Below are 17,253 nucleotides of genomic sequence, written 5' to 3' on the forward strand. Positions count from 1 at the left end.
GCTCATTCAGCGATCATCGGCGATCGGCGATCTTCCTCGCGCTTCGGCTACATCGATGATACATCCTAGCTGACTGGGGAAGGGAGGTATTATATTTTCTCCAGATATATACCATTACCGCGCGCCGATCACGGTGGTCCTGCTCTCCGATACCCCTCGTCGGGATCATCGGCTTGTAATGCCTTCCTTTTCGTGGATTATTGACCAGTCAACGGTGAGCCCGGCCGCGAAAATACGCATTCTTCTTGATATGCAAAGATCTTGCCTCTTCCTCAAAGATTTATTAATTCAACACATTGGTTTAATCTTATTTTACCTGCGACAGAGAAGTTCAATAACGACATCATTTCTAAATAAATTTTACAAGTCAATTTCTTTAAGTAAACATATAATAATAATTAATAACATATAATTATGTCATGATAATATGATTATGAAAGTTTCATCACTATATGTCTCAAATTTGTTATCGATTTGCGTACTCATCGTGCGTGTTGATCGTTGCACATCCTTGACGTACGTGCATCCGACTATCGAGTATCCATGTAATCGCGAGTACCGAATGGCGAGTATAGACCGGACACCTGACTGCGTAGTTCCGATATACGTACAGGAAGAGGAAGTCGACCGCACGAGCACGGCGCACCACCACTGTCACCATTGTGTGTCATCGTATGGCAAGGGGTTAGGGTGAGGATCGTGTTTTCGGCCTACTCTTTCGAAATTAATCATCGATATACATATACAAAATGTTATCCGCCTGCTTAATGACAGATTTTTTACGAATTCAGAGTTGATCTTCTATTCAACATCAATGTCCAAAAAGCAATCTGGGTTTTGAATAATTATCACTGGATCACTAAGGTCTTTGAGAGAAAAATATATATCTTTATCAATTTATACATAAAACTTAGCGATATCAATTTCTCACGCATGTAAATAGATAATAGAAGAACGTTTCTTAATTTATATCGAGTAAATTTTAATGGAATTTGTTTGGCAAAAAATGTGTATTTCATCAAAAGTGTAAAGCTACGTGCATTTAAAATATCATGTGGATCAATAAAAATCGATAAAGTTGATAGAAAAAATTAATCAACCAGAAAAAAGAGATTATAATAGCTTCATTGTATATGCACAGTTAGCGCGTTATAAGAATAACAGAGAGAAGACGATAATGAGGAATGAGGGAGAAAGCGGATCGCATAGATGGGCCCAGGTCCCGTGACACGTCGTGTGTACAACCTGGGTATTGGTTTACACTTCCAGCCGATTGGACCCATGGTATTTACACAGGACCTTGTAGAAAATTGCTCCTTTTTCCTTCAGGATACGCTACTCTGAGAAACTGTAACGATCAAAGTTTTTATTTAATTAATGCCAGCCACACGAAACGGCTTTAAAGCTAATTAAGCATCAAAGAAAAAAGAAGCGATTAATCACATTACCCTCTGGAAAGTTATATGAAATTGGAAAATTTAACAAAAAAGTCAAAAAGTAATTTCAAATGTAATTATATCATTTATATTATGTAACTATAACATTGATATTAAATTTTGAAAATAAAAAGTTATGATTGAAGTATGATTTAAATTAAATCAAGAAATTAATAAAAATTAAAAAGAAATAAGACAAAACGTAATAATAAAATTTAAAATAATTAATTTTGTTTAAAATGTACACGCAATATTTTTATTGTAATATTTTATTGAAACCACAATTGATGAGTTCGCTTCTCAAATTTGCTTCGATGACTATTCAGTCACCCTATTCTCCCCCTTTCTCACCCCCTTATTCGAATTGTGAATCCGTAGAATACTGGTACAGCGGGTGAAAGCAACGAAAGATACGATATCAGATTGGGTTTGGACGCACCTGTGTTTGCTTACGATCGAAATCAAAGAAGCGATTAAGTACCATTATAAATCATGCAAACAAACGCGCGAATTTAATCGCATCCTCGTCCTTGTACGCGCGTTCTTTTCGCAACAACCACGTGCGCATATACGATCATGGATATTTAGGAGAATGAAAATCATCTATCTGGATACGCGGAAATATAGATACAATTTATAAGTTTCAGCAAATATTTTGTTAAAGAATAGTTTGCTTGTTGAAAACAAACGCATTTATTAGAAAAAAATAAATAAATAACAAATAGAAATAACACTAAGCTGAAAATAAAGTTACGGCTATCAGCCGACAATTGTTTCCACCGACGATTATGCATGTCAGAAATAACGTGCGCGTCTCAAGTTTCTTAATTTGGAGAAAGGGTTGGCGACGAAACGGCAGAGAAGGCTACAACCGAATGGCGCATCTGCCTGCGAGGAGCCGGCTAAGAAAATAAGGCGGGAGAATCGTCGTCGTTAAGGGAATATGATTATACACGTCGTAAGCGTTTCCCTCGGATTAGGGATATGTCCATCGTCCACCTACCCTGATCCTACTGTAGACGGTTCATTCGTTCGAATAGCCGATTGAATTACACGCGGCGCGTGCCAGCCGGCCGCATGCAGCTCGTACTCGTTCGTACGCGACCGATCACACCTAAGTACCTAATAAAGCCACAATCCTATCTCATTCAGATTCGAGAAGCGATAAAAAACTCCCCTCCTGTCCTCTCTCTCTCTCCTCTCCTCTGTGAAAAACGATCGAGAACGAGATCAGAAATTGAAGATGCGTTTTGATACAAAGAACATAAAATCATATAAAGAAAATAAAATCACGCAGAGAACGCATCTAAAAATCTGCACGTAAAAGATATTAATAATGCCCTAATGTAATTACATGAAAGAATAATATTACGTATAAGCAGACGAAAGAGAAGTGAAAAATTTTTATCTTTAAATCCGCTCCATCTATAAATTATGATAAATTTCCTTGTTCAATTTTCAGTCAAAAGTTTGATCTTTAGATGACTTTAAACTTTTAATTCTGTAATGGTAGGCGCTAAAGTAATAGAGTTTTATTGTTTGATTAAATATTTTATACAGATTAATTTTTAAATATACAGTATTAGAAAAAAATGTTTGGATAGAAGATGTGAAAATATAAAAAAAATTGAAATTATACTTTGTTCGATAAACTCTCCATCGATTCGTGTAATTTTATAAAATGCATATAAATGCAATACAAGTGCTTCGGATAGGATACTTCTGCGCATCGGGGAATATATCTCGCTGTGAAAGAGTGTTGCCGTTGCGTATGCCACAGACTTAATTAAGTAACCGTGATCAAAACGTTTATTGCAGCCGCACAAGGGATAATCCGCAATCGCTTGCTATCTTGTCAGGCTGGATCTTTAATCACGAACGATTACCGTGGTTGCTGTCATCTCCCGATGCGGTTTAATCACTCAATTGTGAATGGCCGTGGTCATTCGATGAAATACCGATTTATGCAAAATGTAAGAATGCAAAATGCCTGACCAAGTCGTCTCTCTCATCTATGGATTTTTTTATTTAACAGCTTACACCTTAAGAAACTGATGCTATTCTAGAAATGGACGTAATCTCTTATTAATTTAGTAATATTAACGTAGTGTGTGTTAACAAATCAACAAGTTTATTCAGCGTCTTTTTTACTTTGAAATTTTGTATGCCCTGTTAAGTTGTTTCATATTCTTTTTCTTTCAATTTTCACGAAATTTATTGCTGGAAAATTATCAGGCTGATTCGGAGGAATGTTAATCAATTACATCTACTTGTTCATCTTACATTTTTACAAACGACTTAAAATTTGCTTTTGAAACATAAAGATTATATAATTATATAGAAGGTTTTGTATATGAAAATTTAAAGAAAAAGAATATGAAACAACTTAATGGGGCATACAAAATTTCAAGTAAAAAAATCGCTGAATAAACTGTTGTTGATTTATTATAACATACACTACGTTAATATACTTATTACTAAAGTTTTGATATATGTATATATGAACTTTTAAAGTTTGAGAGGCTAAAAACACACATTACAAAGCTATGGAAAACCTTGGGAGATATCTTTGATTCTACATAATCCCAATTTTTTTCAAAGTATGAATTCAAAACGCTTTGAAATAAGGTCTTTGTTTAACAGATATTTAGCTTTATATATCAATATCGAGTGGTTTATCAATTAGTAATGTCAGTTACTAGTAGAGTCCTATGATTCTACTTGGTATCAGGTCGACGATGCCGAAATTGCTTTAGAGTATTAGTTCGCCAGAGAGCGAGGGGTGAGGAGGAACATACAACAACCCCCAAGATGGCTGCTGACTACTCGAGAGCCGGCGTATCGACGTTTGGCGTTTGCGAGGTTTCTCGGAGGTAAGCTCATCGGGAATTGCGGGTCTTCCCACCCCTGTCGCTTCATGCAACCCCTCACCACCACCCTTACCGCCACCGCCGCCGTCGCCGCCTTTGCCGCTCTGCGACCGCCTTCAAAACAAAGAAACACACGTAATTGAATTTTTGCTCGAGCGAGCGCAAATTAATGTGCGAGCCGTTGTCGCAGCTGCAATCGCGGCTGCAGCTGCATTATTGATTATTGATAGGATCTCTCCCAACTCTTCTATATACTCAAACGAAATAAAGAGAATTTTCGTTTTTCTTTCTCTATTTTTTTGAATCTTGATCAGAAAAATTGTCAAAAAGTTTTTGTAATATTTTTAGTCGGTCGCGTTTAATTCATATAAGTAGATTAAAGTTTACATCGTGATGTAATTATATTGCAAGAATAATCTTAATAAAAATTGATATCATTAAAAAGACAACAAATTTATCAGAATGACAAAAAGTAAAAAAAAAAAAAAAAAAAAAAAAAACTACGAAAAATCAAAGAAAAATGTGAGGAATGGAATTTTTAATATTCATGTTTATAACATTCATAAACTTTATTCTTCATAAATAGCAGTATTGTCTAAAATTCTATTACAATCCACAGTAAACCAATTGTATATTTAATATTTGCTAGCAACAATGGATTATATTCACTGAATAACATTTTTAAAAATATGGTAGATATTTTCTTCGAGAAATTCCCATTTACAATTCAAAATATATATATATATATAGTATATCACATATTTCGTATATTTGATATATGTTTATATTAATTAATTAGCCATATTATCTGAAATTATCGTAAATCAAGAAACAATCTGTAAAAATAATAGTGTACCAATAAGTCTTTCTGTAGTAACATATATTTTTTTAAGGCACCTAGAAATGTAATGCTGTGTCTTTGCTAAAAATAAAAAAATAGTTTTTTACAATATATAATACCTCATAATACCTATAAAAAATATATGTACATTTATGTAATATCATCGCAGTAATTTATCTATCACCTTTTATATCCATGTCGTATTTTATATATGTATTACATATATAGAATATATATTCTACATAGCACATATTGTATAGAATGTAGAGTACGATGTCCTATATATGAAATAAATATGGTATGGAATAGATGCATTTCATATTTTACTTCATATTTTATATATATATTTTCCATTTTGTTTATAATATAAAATTCTATTGATTTATTTTCAACTGATTCCTACGTAGGTGTTTTCGGGATGTATATCACGCAGCTCCTAAAAAAAAATTAATCAATAATTATTTAAAACTGAAATAGAACATTATAACTATATACGAAGCTATTTACGAAGCTACATATAATTGTAATTGTATCAAGCTTTAATATTAGTGGAATTAAAAATTTTATTCTTCTCTATATAGAATTATAAGAAAAAGAAATAGAAATCATGTAATTAAATCATTAAAAAAAATATGGATTTAAAATGCTCAAAGAAGAAACTGTCCATTCTATATAAATCACCATTCACGCAAGATAAAACGTACGTGTAACATTTGATAGTGATTAGTCTTCGCCTCCTCCGTTTCTTCTTTATTTGTTTCATGATTTGGTAGCATCGATAATCCGTTTATATCTTCTAATGGTCCAAAAGTCCATCCGCCTTCTCCATCAAATCTTAGCAACAGTTTATGATACTTTGCAAGCGATGCCACTCGATGAGTGATGGTTAACAAGGTGATTCCTTTCTTTTTTGCGGTTTCGTACATTATTCCTTCAGCTTCGAGGCTGACAGCACTCGTGCACTCGTCTAATAAAGCGTATTGTGGTGCGTGATAAAAGAGTCGCGTCATCGCAAGCCGCTGTTTTTCACCACCCGATAGAGTAGAATCCCAATCGCCAAGAGCGTCAAAGCCTTTTGGTTCTCTTTCTACGAGACTTCGCAGATCCACATCGTCTAGTAGCCGTAGCAGTTCCTCATCGGAGCAATTCTCTGACCTATAAGAATATGAACTAATGTACATCTCTCTCTGATTCGTGTAATAAAAACAATTAAAAACAAAAATTCTTTTTATATAAAATATAAAAAAGTATAGACAAAGGAGTATTAAATATAAAAAAGTATAGACAAAGTATAAAAAAAAAAACATATAAACAAGTATAAAGTTTTTAAATTATATATTAGAAATTAATCACACAATTCAATCTGCTTTAATTTTAATCAATTCAATAATTTTATTTAACTTATCATTATCAGTCGACAATGTGAAAGATTATTGCTTGTAGCCCAAGTTTTTTCTCTCAGCACTCGTAGTTAGAAATTTTCTTTTTTATCAGATTTCTTATCCCTAGAGAACACGATATCACGCTCTTATTCAACGTCGAATAAAAAAATTTGATAAAAAAAAACGTAATAGAATGTTCAAGACCGAGAATAATAATCCACCTTGACATCCTTTGCAATGAATAAGTTTATCTTTTCTCAGTTTTAATTTTTTAATGAATTAATTATAAAATATATGAACCTGGAGTGTGTCGGATAGATAATTTGATCTCGAAGGCAACCCACGGTCATATAGGGCTTCTGCGGAATATAAAATAAAGCGGGTCTGCCGTGTTCAAAAGAGTTCCTCTCGGCTGGTCTGATGAGGGTTCCATCGTAGACGGGCCAGAGACCGGATATGACGCGGAAAAGGGAGCTCTTACCACAGCCGTTGGGACCGGTGATCAGAAGATGGTCACCTGGTTTTATCTGTAAATCATAATTACATAAATAAATATGGTAAATATAAAGATAGTAGCATAAGAGCAGAATATATTTATCATAATCTCTGTTACAACTTAAATGTAATAAAAAATAGAATTTAATAAAATAAAAGTTAAGAGTAAAAAGAAATATAGTAGGAGCAATAAAATATACAATAAATGCAATAAAAATTACAAATATATGAACACATATTTTTCTCGATATTTGAAAGTTGGCACAGCCGACTGTACGGACATTTGAGATATTATAACTGGTTACTTACATTGACTGTTAAGCTAGGTACGATAACTTCGCAATTAGGCGTGACTATCGGTACATTGATTAAGCTTATACTGCCGTCCATGCTTTCACGAACAATTCCTTATTATAAACATAAAATCACATAAAAAATAATTGTAAGAAACTTATAACAATAATTAAATTATATGGATCATTAAACTAAATGTCTTTAGATGAAAATTAATAAACTAATTAAAATAATAATAATAATTTTAGTGGACTGTTATAGATTGGATTAAAAAAAATTACGAAAAAATCAATATTCAATTATTTAAATTTCGTCATAATAAAATATAATCTTATTTAAATTTTATAACTTACCTTTAATTACTGGAGTTCCATTACTAAATTCGATTATTTTTTCTGCAAGTTGTTGAGCGTTACCATTCGAAAGAGATCTCGAAGTGCTACCGACGACGTTTCTCTTGTATTTGCAGAGCGCAGCATCTCTAAACACGTCTAACATTTCGCTGACACGCGCTGCGTATCCCGCCAACGCAACCAATTCCTATTTTAAGAAAAAAATTGATTTACGAAAAAATTCAAATAAAAACAAAAGAAATTGTAAAAATTAAAATGCGCACTTTATAAGAAGACATTAATCGTTCAACAGCATCTGCTCCAGAGCTCAAGAGATTTTTTGAAGTGGTCAAGTATCTCGTTCGCTCACTCACTCCACCTAATTAATAGACATAAACGCTCGATATTAATATTGTGTTGCTCTACAGTTGCACAAGATTGTAAAGTTTGTTCTATATAATGATAGTAATATATATATATAGGTATATAATATATTACTATCATTATATAAAATATAATATTAAATATGAAAATGAGGGAAATTTTTCTATTAATTTATAATTTACAAATTACATTATTATTGCTATTTGCATTGTGTTTGCATGCAAACTATTCTATTTGAAAATTTCGTCATCGTACGTACCATCGCCGTCCGCGTTAATCATCTTGCCTCTTGATGACGTAACTGTGTTGTAAAGCAATGGCATGGCGATAACGAGAAGTCCAGTGCCGGACCACACGTATTTCATGAGAAATTGCTCCAGCATCACGTACCAGAGCTTGACGGCGAGAATGCGCTGCAGATGTGTCACCAAGGACTTATAAGCGGAATTCAGATAACGATGTTCCGTATCGTGTCCACCGTAGAATGCAATTTCTTCTGCATGGGCACTGATACGAGCGTGAGCTTCTCTCAATTTTCCACGTCGCGCTGCTTCTTCGGCGACCAAGTGGCCAAACTTTGGTGAAGTGAAACGTAGAACTTGCCCAGTTAAAGCAATTACCACTGCCGCTAATAACGGTCCTGTAAGTAATAAAACATTAAAGTTTTTAGAAATATCAAGTGAAATGTATGTCTCAACAATATATATATATATATAATAATACTATAAAAGTTTCACCTGGTATTGTCCTGGCGCCCATTTTGTGTGAGAACGAAATAAGCGCGATGCCGACTAAAGCACAATCTAATAGCGGTTTAGTTAAACTAGAATATAGATGCGCTACGGAACTGGCTAGTTCGGACAGATCATCCGTCAGTCTTTGTTCGGCACCACCGAGTCTAGTGTCTAAAGCTGATACTCTATAGTAAGTCTGCTGACTCAGGTACATCTTATAGGCATGCTTCACCAGACGTTCCCTGCACAAACAAACAAAAAGGATTATATTTTGTTTTATTAATCTAATGGCGAGAGAAACATGCTATTAATAATACACGAAAAAAAATGAATCAAGTGCAATATAACGCGATAGAAAATTGCAGAAAAAAATACAAAAATGCAGAATTCGAGATGAAAGAGTGCGGCCAAGCGCCCATAGACGTTCCGCCTCTATTTCGTATCTTAAATATTTCAATAAATGATACATAGATATTGAAGCTTAGGATGGGTAGAATAAGAATCTGAAATCTTAGTAATACTCTCTCAACTGTTTTGGAGAAAAACGTTCCAAAAGGATTTGCAATCTCAATAGATGGCCAAACTAACGCGTGACTTGAACTTTGTGCGTTATCTGCTCGGCTCAAGTTCAAGTTTATTTACACAGCAACTTGTGTCATCTTTCTACAATTTTTGCTTTTACTTAACATTTATAATTAAAGTAAAATCAGCTGACAACGTGCAAAGTTCACATCCCGCGCTAGTATGACCAATGGCGGCCATCTATTGAGATGACAGCCTTTTGTCTGAGAGGATAACACCGATACCGAGATTTTAGATTCTTATTCTACTCGTCCTAAGCTTCAATTCTATGTATCACTTATTGAAATATTCAAAATAGGAAAATTTCAATGAGAAAGGAGCGGAACTTGGTCACACTCTTTATAATTTTTTGTGCTAGGTCACACATTAAAAAAATTAAGATATGTACAGAATATGTATTTTATATCTATGTTTTTCAATTCTGTAAATGTTTTTTACTATACAAAATTAAAGATAGAAATCTATAATCTATAATACAAAATTATAGATTTCTATCTTTAATTTTGTCTCGATCATAAATTCGTCAAATTCAATTCATCAGTTATAACAATAATTTATTTCAAAGAGAGAAAGAAGGCAAGCCGAAGATTTAAGAAGAGACTTTCTCATGTGCGATCTTCAATATCAGAAGGTGAACGAACGGTAATATTGTGTCTCAAAAAACAAAGAAAACATATCTAACTAAATAGAATGTTAAATATTGTGATCAAAATATTTGTAAACTTTCGAATGAAATAATTTGTTTCTAATACATTTATTTGTATTTTTATTAGTAAGAAAAACATTTTGTGATCGAATTGGAAACACATTCTGTACAGTTGCATTTCCTACACTTTGTTTCCTTCTCTTTTCATATTTCTCTTTCTCTTCAAACATCTCACCGCAAGATAACGGTTAAGAAGATATAGATAGTTTCACAATCAGTCATACTATCGCCAGTCTCTTTTCCTCATCAAGTTCGTTTTAAACAGAGAAGATAATAAAATGCAGATAAAACGAATGTTTCTGTTTGAAAGAGAAGAAACAGCTAAGAAACTGAAAAAGGACAACTGGAAAGCAATTAATCACGTGCTAGAGCTTTGATAATGGAATGTAAAAAAGCAAATAAAAAATAAATAGTAAGAAATAAATAGACATCCGCTGATTTAAATGTTAGAGAAGACGGTGCTGAGGAAGAGCGGAAACACACACCTAAAGCTAAGTGCCAGTCGACCCTCGAGGTATCTGATGGCGGAGTTGACGAAAGTGGCCGGCAGGGCGATGGCGAACCATCGCGCGAGCATCAGCCCGAAGCCATGTACGTCGCGCAACACTATCCTCTTCACGATTTGACCCTCCAGCTCGGCCACGTACACCGACAGGAAGGTCCTCGCCAACAACGTCAGCGTCGCGCACGCCAGCAAACCCGCTTCTCTACTCCGCCATCCCGGCACCATGATCTTCAACAACATGATCAGCTGTCGAAGAAAATCGCGATCCAATCCAACCGATAATTTTGATTTCTTTCTGCCACTTTTGGTGTTTCGACCAGGAGGATTATTCGGAAGAACGATGTCGTTTTCATCATGTTTCGATTGAGACGGCTGATTTTTCTTCTGGTATTGTTTGAGGCAGGTGAGGATGTGCGGATAAGCAAGTTTGAGGAGATACAATGTCGTAGCGGCACCGGCGACACCGCGCGTCAGCGTTTCTTGTCGCACGCCGTAGCGCGCGGATGCGCTGTCAATCAGCTTCGAGAACACCGACGACATCCTTCGTTTTTGTCGTATATCTTCGTCGGGAATTAGCGAATTTTAATAACGTGCATCCCGCGCCACTACGAAAATCACGATTACGACGGCGATAACGGCGCATCTACGACTCCGCTTTGCTTCGCTGCACGCCTTCGTCGTACGACGTCGTCGCAATACGCGCTATTTTAGAACCGAGCAGAAATGAAAGAGAAAGAGAGAGAAACAGTATCTCCTGATTACACACACACACGTGATTACGTGAACGCACGCGCGTGTGACCGCTTAGATCGGCCACCAGCTGGCGACTGAACGCTTGCTCTCGCGCGATACCCCGCGATTCCCCCACCGCATCCCGCGACAGCTACGTTTCGCGTGCGATCCTTTTGCGCGATTGCTTACAATTCTTACCGCTCTTATACTCTGCATTGCTAAAACGAGTTAAACTTTCTTGTTCAAGATACAATCTGTGGCGAAATAACAAAAGTGAATCGACTTTTTTGCAAGAAATTGTCAGATTGTGAATTATTGGAGAACAAGCTTTTTAAATTTCCAGAATTTTTGCGAGTTTGAAGAATATCAATAATCTTAACAGTTCTGTCAATTTTATGAATGCTAAGAATGCAAATTTTACCGCTAATAACAAATTTTTGTAGAATTTTTCCTTAATTTGTTTAGACATTAATATTTTTTACTTGATTATATGTATATTGGAAAACGTTTAATTTATAAGAATGTTGATAAGATATTTGATGTTTGATATTTGATAATATGTCAAACCAATATTATTTGTCTTGAGATATCCTTCTTCAACTTTGTTTTTGTATTAAATGAATGACGCACTGAATATATTAAATGAATGACGCACTTGCACAAACATATAACACTCGAGATACGATGATAATTATTCGTTACAATTCTTATTAAATATTATAATGATAGAGTGACACACACACACACACACACACACACACACACACACACACACACACTCGGAGCTATTGCTCCGTTTTTGCCATCTGCTCAAATGTCTTCTTGGTCAAAAAACCTCACATTTATATAAAACGAGAATATAGGCCGGAGACTCAACTGCGTTCTTACATGATGCGTTTGGACGCACTTACAATTGGTTATAGTATAACTGCAACGATAGTTCGCATTGCGCTATCGGTCAACGCTCCGGTCTGATTCACAGCTGATCGCATCCTCATTTTATTTAGGCCGTATTTTACTAGTACGTCATGTAGAGAGCTATTGTTTAGATCTTGGCACTTTGTAACAGATACACGGTATATCGAATAATCAAATGTTGTGAAAAGAGAATTAAAATTAAAATCTAATATTCTTGAAACAACAAGCTGATAGAGCAGGAGCTAGTTATAATTGCTCAAATTTTTCATTTATTACAAAATAATCACAAATACAGACATTTCGGCCTAAACGACGCCATCTTCAGTGTAACAAATTAATATAAATAATGTCGTCGCTAGTCGGAAAACGTTGACAAGATAATCAGAATAGACATATTCTCAGGCAATACTTATGATTTGGATAACGCATCCTTTTTTTAACACGGATTGTACATTTTTTCATATCGAACTTATGTGAAGCCAAGGAACATCTTAGTAGGTCCGTTAGACATGTGTATCAAACAAATAAAGTAAAACATGCGTCGACGGCAGTGAGTCGGGCTTGACTGAAATTTAAGCAATTATAACTAACTCCTGCTCTATCAGCTTGTTGTTTCAAGAATATTATTTTAATAAGAAAAAGAGCTATATATATATTTATACTATTGTATTAAAATCTAATATTCTTCAATTTTTAAATTCATAATCGATTCGTAAATCGTCTCTGTGTGTATATTTTCTTTCATTAAAATTAAAAGAAAGTAATTAAAAAATTGAGTAAAAAATAATTCATTAAAAGCTAATATAATTATTAATATATTATTATATAATAATTCATGCAAAATTAACATAAAATAATGTACATATAATAATTAAGAAGAAAAATAATACAAACTACATATGTGGACTGAAAGGAATGGAAAACCTAAATATATATATATATATATATAAGCATAAAATATATTTTATGCTTATATTTAGGTTTTTTATACAGAATAGTCTTGTGTATATAAATATTTTTATTTTTAAAGTATATTCTTTTTAACACACACACACATACACAAATTCCGAGTATAAACATATAAAATATCTTTCATAAATATAATCAACGAAAGTGCTCGTGAACTGGCAATTGCTGTGATGATTAAGCAACATCATTATCTAACAACTTCCATTTTGACCTTCCGTATAGGCAACAAAATTGGTCGACTATCAACAAGATCCATTAGCATAATCTCACTTTCGCATTTTCAGTATACTTATAGGGTGCGTTCCACTTAACGCCCGCAACGCTCCTAGAATCATTTTATCCTCGTTTAACTTTCGATGAAAAACAAGTATACTGAGTATACTGAAAATGCGAAAGTGAGATTATGCTAATGGATCTTGTTGATAGTCGACCAATTTTGTTGCCTATACGGAAGGTCAAAATGGAAGTTGTTAGATAATGATGTTGCTTAATCATCACAGCAATTGCCAGTTCACGAGCACTTTCGTTGATTATATTTATGAAAGATATTTTATATGTTTATACTCGGAATTTGTGTATGTGTGTGTGTGTTAAAAAGAATATACTTTAAAAATAAAAATATTTATATACACAAGACTATTCTGTATAAAAAACCTAAATATAAACATAAAATATATTTTATGCTTATTATATATATATATATATATATATATATATATATATATATATATATTTAGGTTTTCCATTCCTTTCAGTCCACATATGTAGTTTGTATTATTTTTCTTCTTAATTATTATATGTACATTATTTTATGTTAATTTTGCATGAATTATTATATAATAATATATTAATAATTATATTAGCTTTTAATGAATTATTTTTTACTCAATTTTTTAATTACTTTCTTTTAATTTTAATGAAAGAAAATATACACACAGAGACGATTTACGAATCGATTATGAATTTAAAAATTGAAGAATATTAGATTTTAATACAATAGTATAAATATATAGCTCTTTTTCTTATTAAAATAATATTCTTGAAACAACAAGCTGATAGAGCAGGAGTTAGTTATAATTGCTTAAATTTCAGTCAAGCCCGACTCACTGCCGTCGACGCATGTTTTACTTTATTTGTTTGATACACATGTCTAACGGACCTACTCTAAGATGTTTCTTGGCTTCAATACAATTACAATATTTAATAATTCAATTACAATATTTAATAATTTTCAACGGAATATCGTAAGTGTAAATAATTTTATAGCTGTCTGTAATTAAAGATTTCCTTCGTCTCTCAATAATTAAATCAAATAAAGAATTAAATAAATTAATGTTTTATATTTTCCGTTACTAATTTCTCTTTGGATCAAACGTGAATTAATAATACGATAAGATTTCCATATATATATATTTGTGTGTTTGATATATTTAACTTTATATGATAATTACAATTCTTGTTTTTTGAATTTATGATTAAGGGTGCGTTCCACTTAACGCCCGCAACGCTCCTAGGATCATTTTATCCTTGTTTTTCATCGAAAGTTAAACGAGGATAAAATGATTCTAGGAGCGTTGCGGGCGTTAAGTGGAACGCACCCTTAATCATAAATTCAAAAAACAAGAATTGTAATTATCATATAAAGTTAAATATATCAAACACACAAATATATATATATGGAAATCTTATCGTATTATTAATTCACGTTTGATCCAAAGAGAAATTAGTAACGGAAAATATAAAACATTAATTTATTTAATTCTTTATTTGATTTAATTATTGAGAGACGAAGGAAATCTTTAATTACAGACAGCTATAAAATTATTTACACTTACGATATTCCGTTGAAAATTATTAAATATTGTAATATCGTAAATTATATCGAAAAAAGATAAAAGTTCGTAGCACTTACTAAAGTCGAATGTCACAGATAGTTTTGGCGATAGAGTGTGGAACTTTTATTGTAGAGCATGTCGGGATCTACAAGAAAAGTATAGGTCTTCAACGTCCTATTTCTCGCCATTTCAGGTGGAGATAGTCGAAATTTCCATTTGAAAAACCGAGTACCTGGAGGCGTCCAGATCTCGGAAACGTAACATTTCCGCACATTCGCACTTGTAGCATTCAACTACATTTTTAAGTGCTACGTGCCTGCAAAATTTTATCAAAATCGGGTTTGAGTCGGATACGGAATTTTGGTCAAATAAATTGTTTTTTTTCAAGAATAATCTGTTGAAATAAGCTTTAGAGTTGCGCTAATTGCTTGCTAACAATAGGAATAACAATAAGAATTCTCATAATTGCATGATTAATTGATCACATTGTTTGCATTAACATAATCGTGCAGAAATCGAATTTTATTAAACCGCAACTATTTTTTCTGATCATTATAATACTAATTTATATAATTTAAGTATATATTTTAGATATTGCATATTGTACTTGGCATTGAAAAATTGTTTTATAAGTAAAAAATTTAAGAAATATCTTGAGAGATTGACAAAAAATAGTGAAAATTAGTGTGTTATATTGTTTATTGATAAATCTTATTTTGCCTACAACTTGTATGTACAACATGTAAATGAGAGTTATAGTATATTTTTCTTATTTTTGCATCTAAAATATTCAATTTCTATTTGCGGAATACGAAAAGAAAAAATGAAAAGTTTTATATATGAAGATCACCTTTTTATGTTTTTACAAGCAATACTTAACTAGATATCAATATCTAAATTGATAAAAACTACTGGAATTGAAACTTCAGTGCAAATACCACTGTTCAAACAAATTTATAGAGACAAATGACTGATGGCAATAACATGATAATGTAATCGAAGAGAAGGCCATTGTATGCAGCATTTATTTAGCATTGATTAATAATTAGCATGGTTTCTTTTCTTTTTTATCGTCATTTGTTAACTAGATTGATAATTTGATGTATTATTAACAATATGAAAAATCCTGAAACATAATTACTGAAAAAAAGCAATCATTAAAAAACCGTATCTGTGCATACGATACATGAAATGTGTACATATATGTTTCTAGAAATGAAAGCAAAAAAAATTGCGAACCAGATTGCTCAACGCACGGTTGGTAGATTGAGTAATAAGAATTTATGTAAGTATGTTACTCTGCTCAAATTTTTCCTATAATTATGTTTGCAAACGTAGTATTATCTTGACATTAGCTCTACTAGATCAAACAAAACTATCATGTGCAGATAATTGTTAAATTTTTGAGAATATTTATATCAATTAGTAATTGAAGAAAGAATTGCTTATTATAGTAAGTATTTATTATAATTATAGAAAGCTAATTTATCTTTTCACAGAAATTTTTGAATTTTATATACATATATCTTTGCTTATTTCGCGAAACAAATTTATGCAATAAAACTGTGAACATTAACAATCTTGATAAAAGGAGATATTGTTTCCTTATATTAAAAGTAAGAGGACGCAGTATTTATGCGATAATTTACCATAATGTCGTTGATGTTGGAATAGCAAATTTATTCACATATTCAAGTCTATATGTTTAAATATGATACGTATTTGAAAATTCGGTGATTTTTTATATTTTTTCAAGAGAAGAAAGAAAAGAGGAGAGGTAGGAATCAGACGATGTCCAAGATGCTGGATCGCTTCTTTGCTGCAATCTTAAGTCGCGAAATATACTTTCCGTGCAGATTTCATACTTCATCGGTTATATTCGACCAGTATTACTCTCACTTTTGAAGAAAGTAGCTTTATAAGTAGAAGATAGCTACGTGGATAAATATTGTGCATCGCGTGTGTGCGCGGCCATAAACGTAAATTTTCATTAAATATGACTTTTTATCCTCTTTAATCTTTTATAGAGCAAATACTATAGAAAAAAAGAAAAGTACTCTATATTTACTAAATTATTTCGTACATGTTTATAAAATACCACGTTTACATAAATGTGATGCTCTGTTAAAAAATTCAAAATTTATGATAAATATATTAATTTTATCGTTTTATTTCTGATCATATATACAAATATATTTTTCTTTCCTTTTAAATGTGGTATCTTAAATGTGGAATTGG

General features: G+C 32.6%; 1 protein-coding gene across 1 annotated transcript; it reads right to left on the reverse strand.

Annotated features, from left to right (window-relative positions):
* Positions 1-4,856: 4,856 nt before the first annotated feature.
* Abcd1 (ATP binding cassette subfamily D) lies at positions 4,857-11,397 on the reverse strand. Its single transcript, XM_012360016.2, has 9 exons — positions 10,542-11,397; positions 8,772-9,010; positions 8,294-8,674; positions 7,935-8,029; positions 7,672-7,858; positions 7,334-7,431; positions 6,830-7,056; positions 5,852-6,302; positions 4,857-5,583 (listed from the first exon to the last, which is right to left on the reverse strand). Exons 1-9 carry the CDS (start codon positions 11,099-11,101, stop codon positions 5,536-5,538), a joined length of 2,286 nt encoding a protein of 761 aa, XP_012215439.1. The 5' UTR covers positions 11,102-11,397; the 3' UTR covers positions 4,857-5,535.
* Between the last annotated feature and the right edge of the window lie 5,856 nt (positions 11,398-17,253).

This window comes from Linepithema humile, chromosome 2 (assembly GCF_040581485.1).
Source record: "Linepithema humile isolate Giens D197 chromosome 2, Lhum_UNIL_v1.0, whole genome shotgun sequence".
Lineage (NCBI taxonomy): Eukaryota > Metazoa > Arthropoda > Insecta > Hymenoptera > Formicidae > Linepithema > Linepithema humile.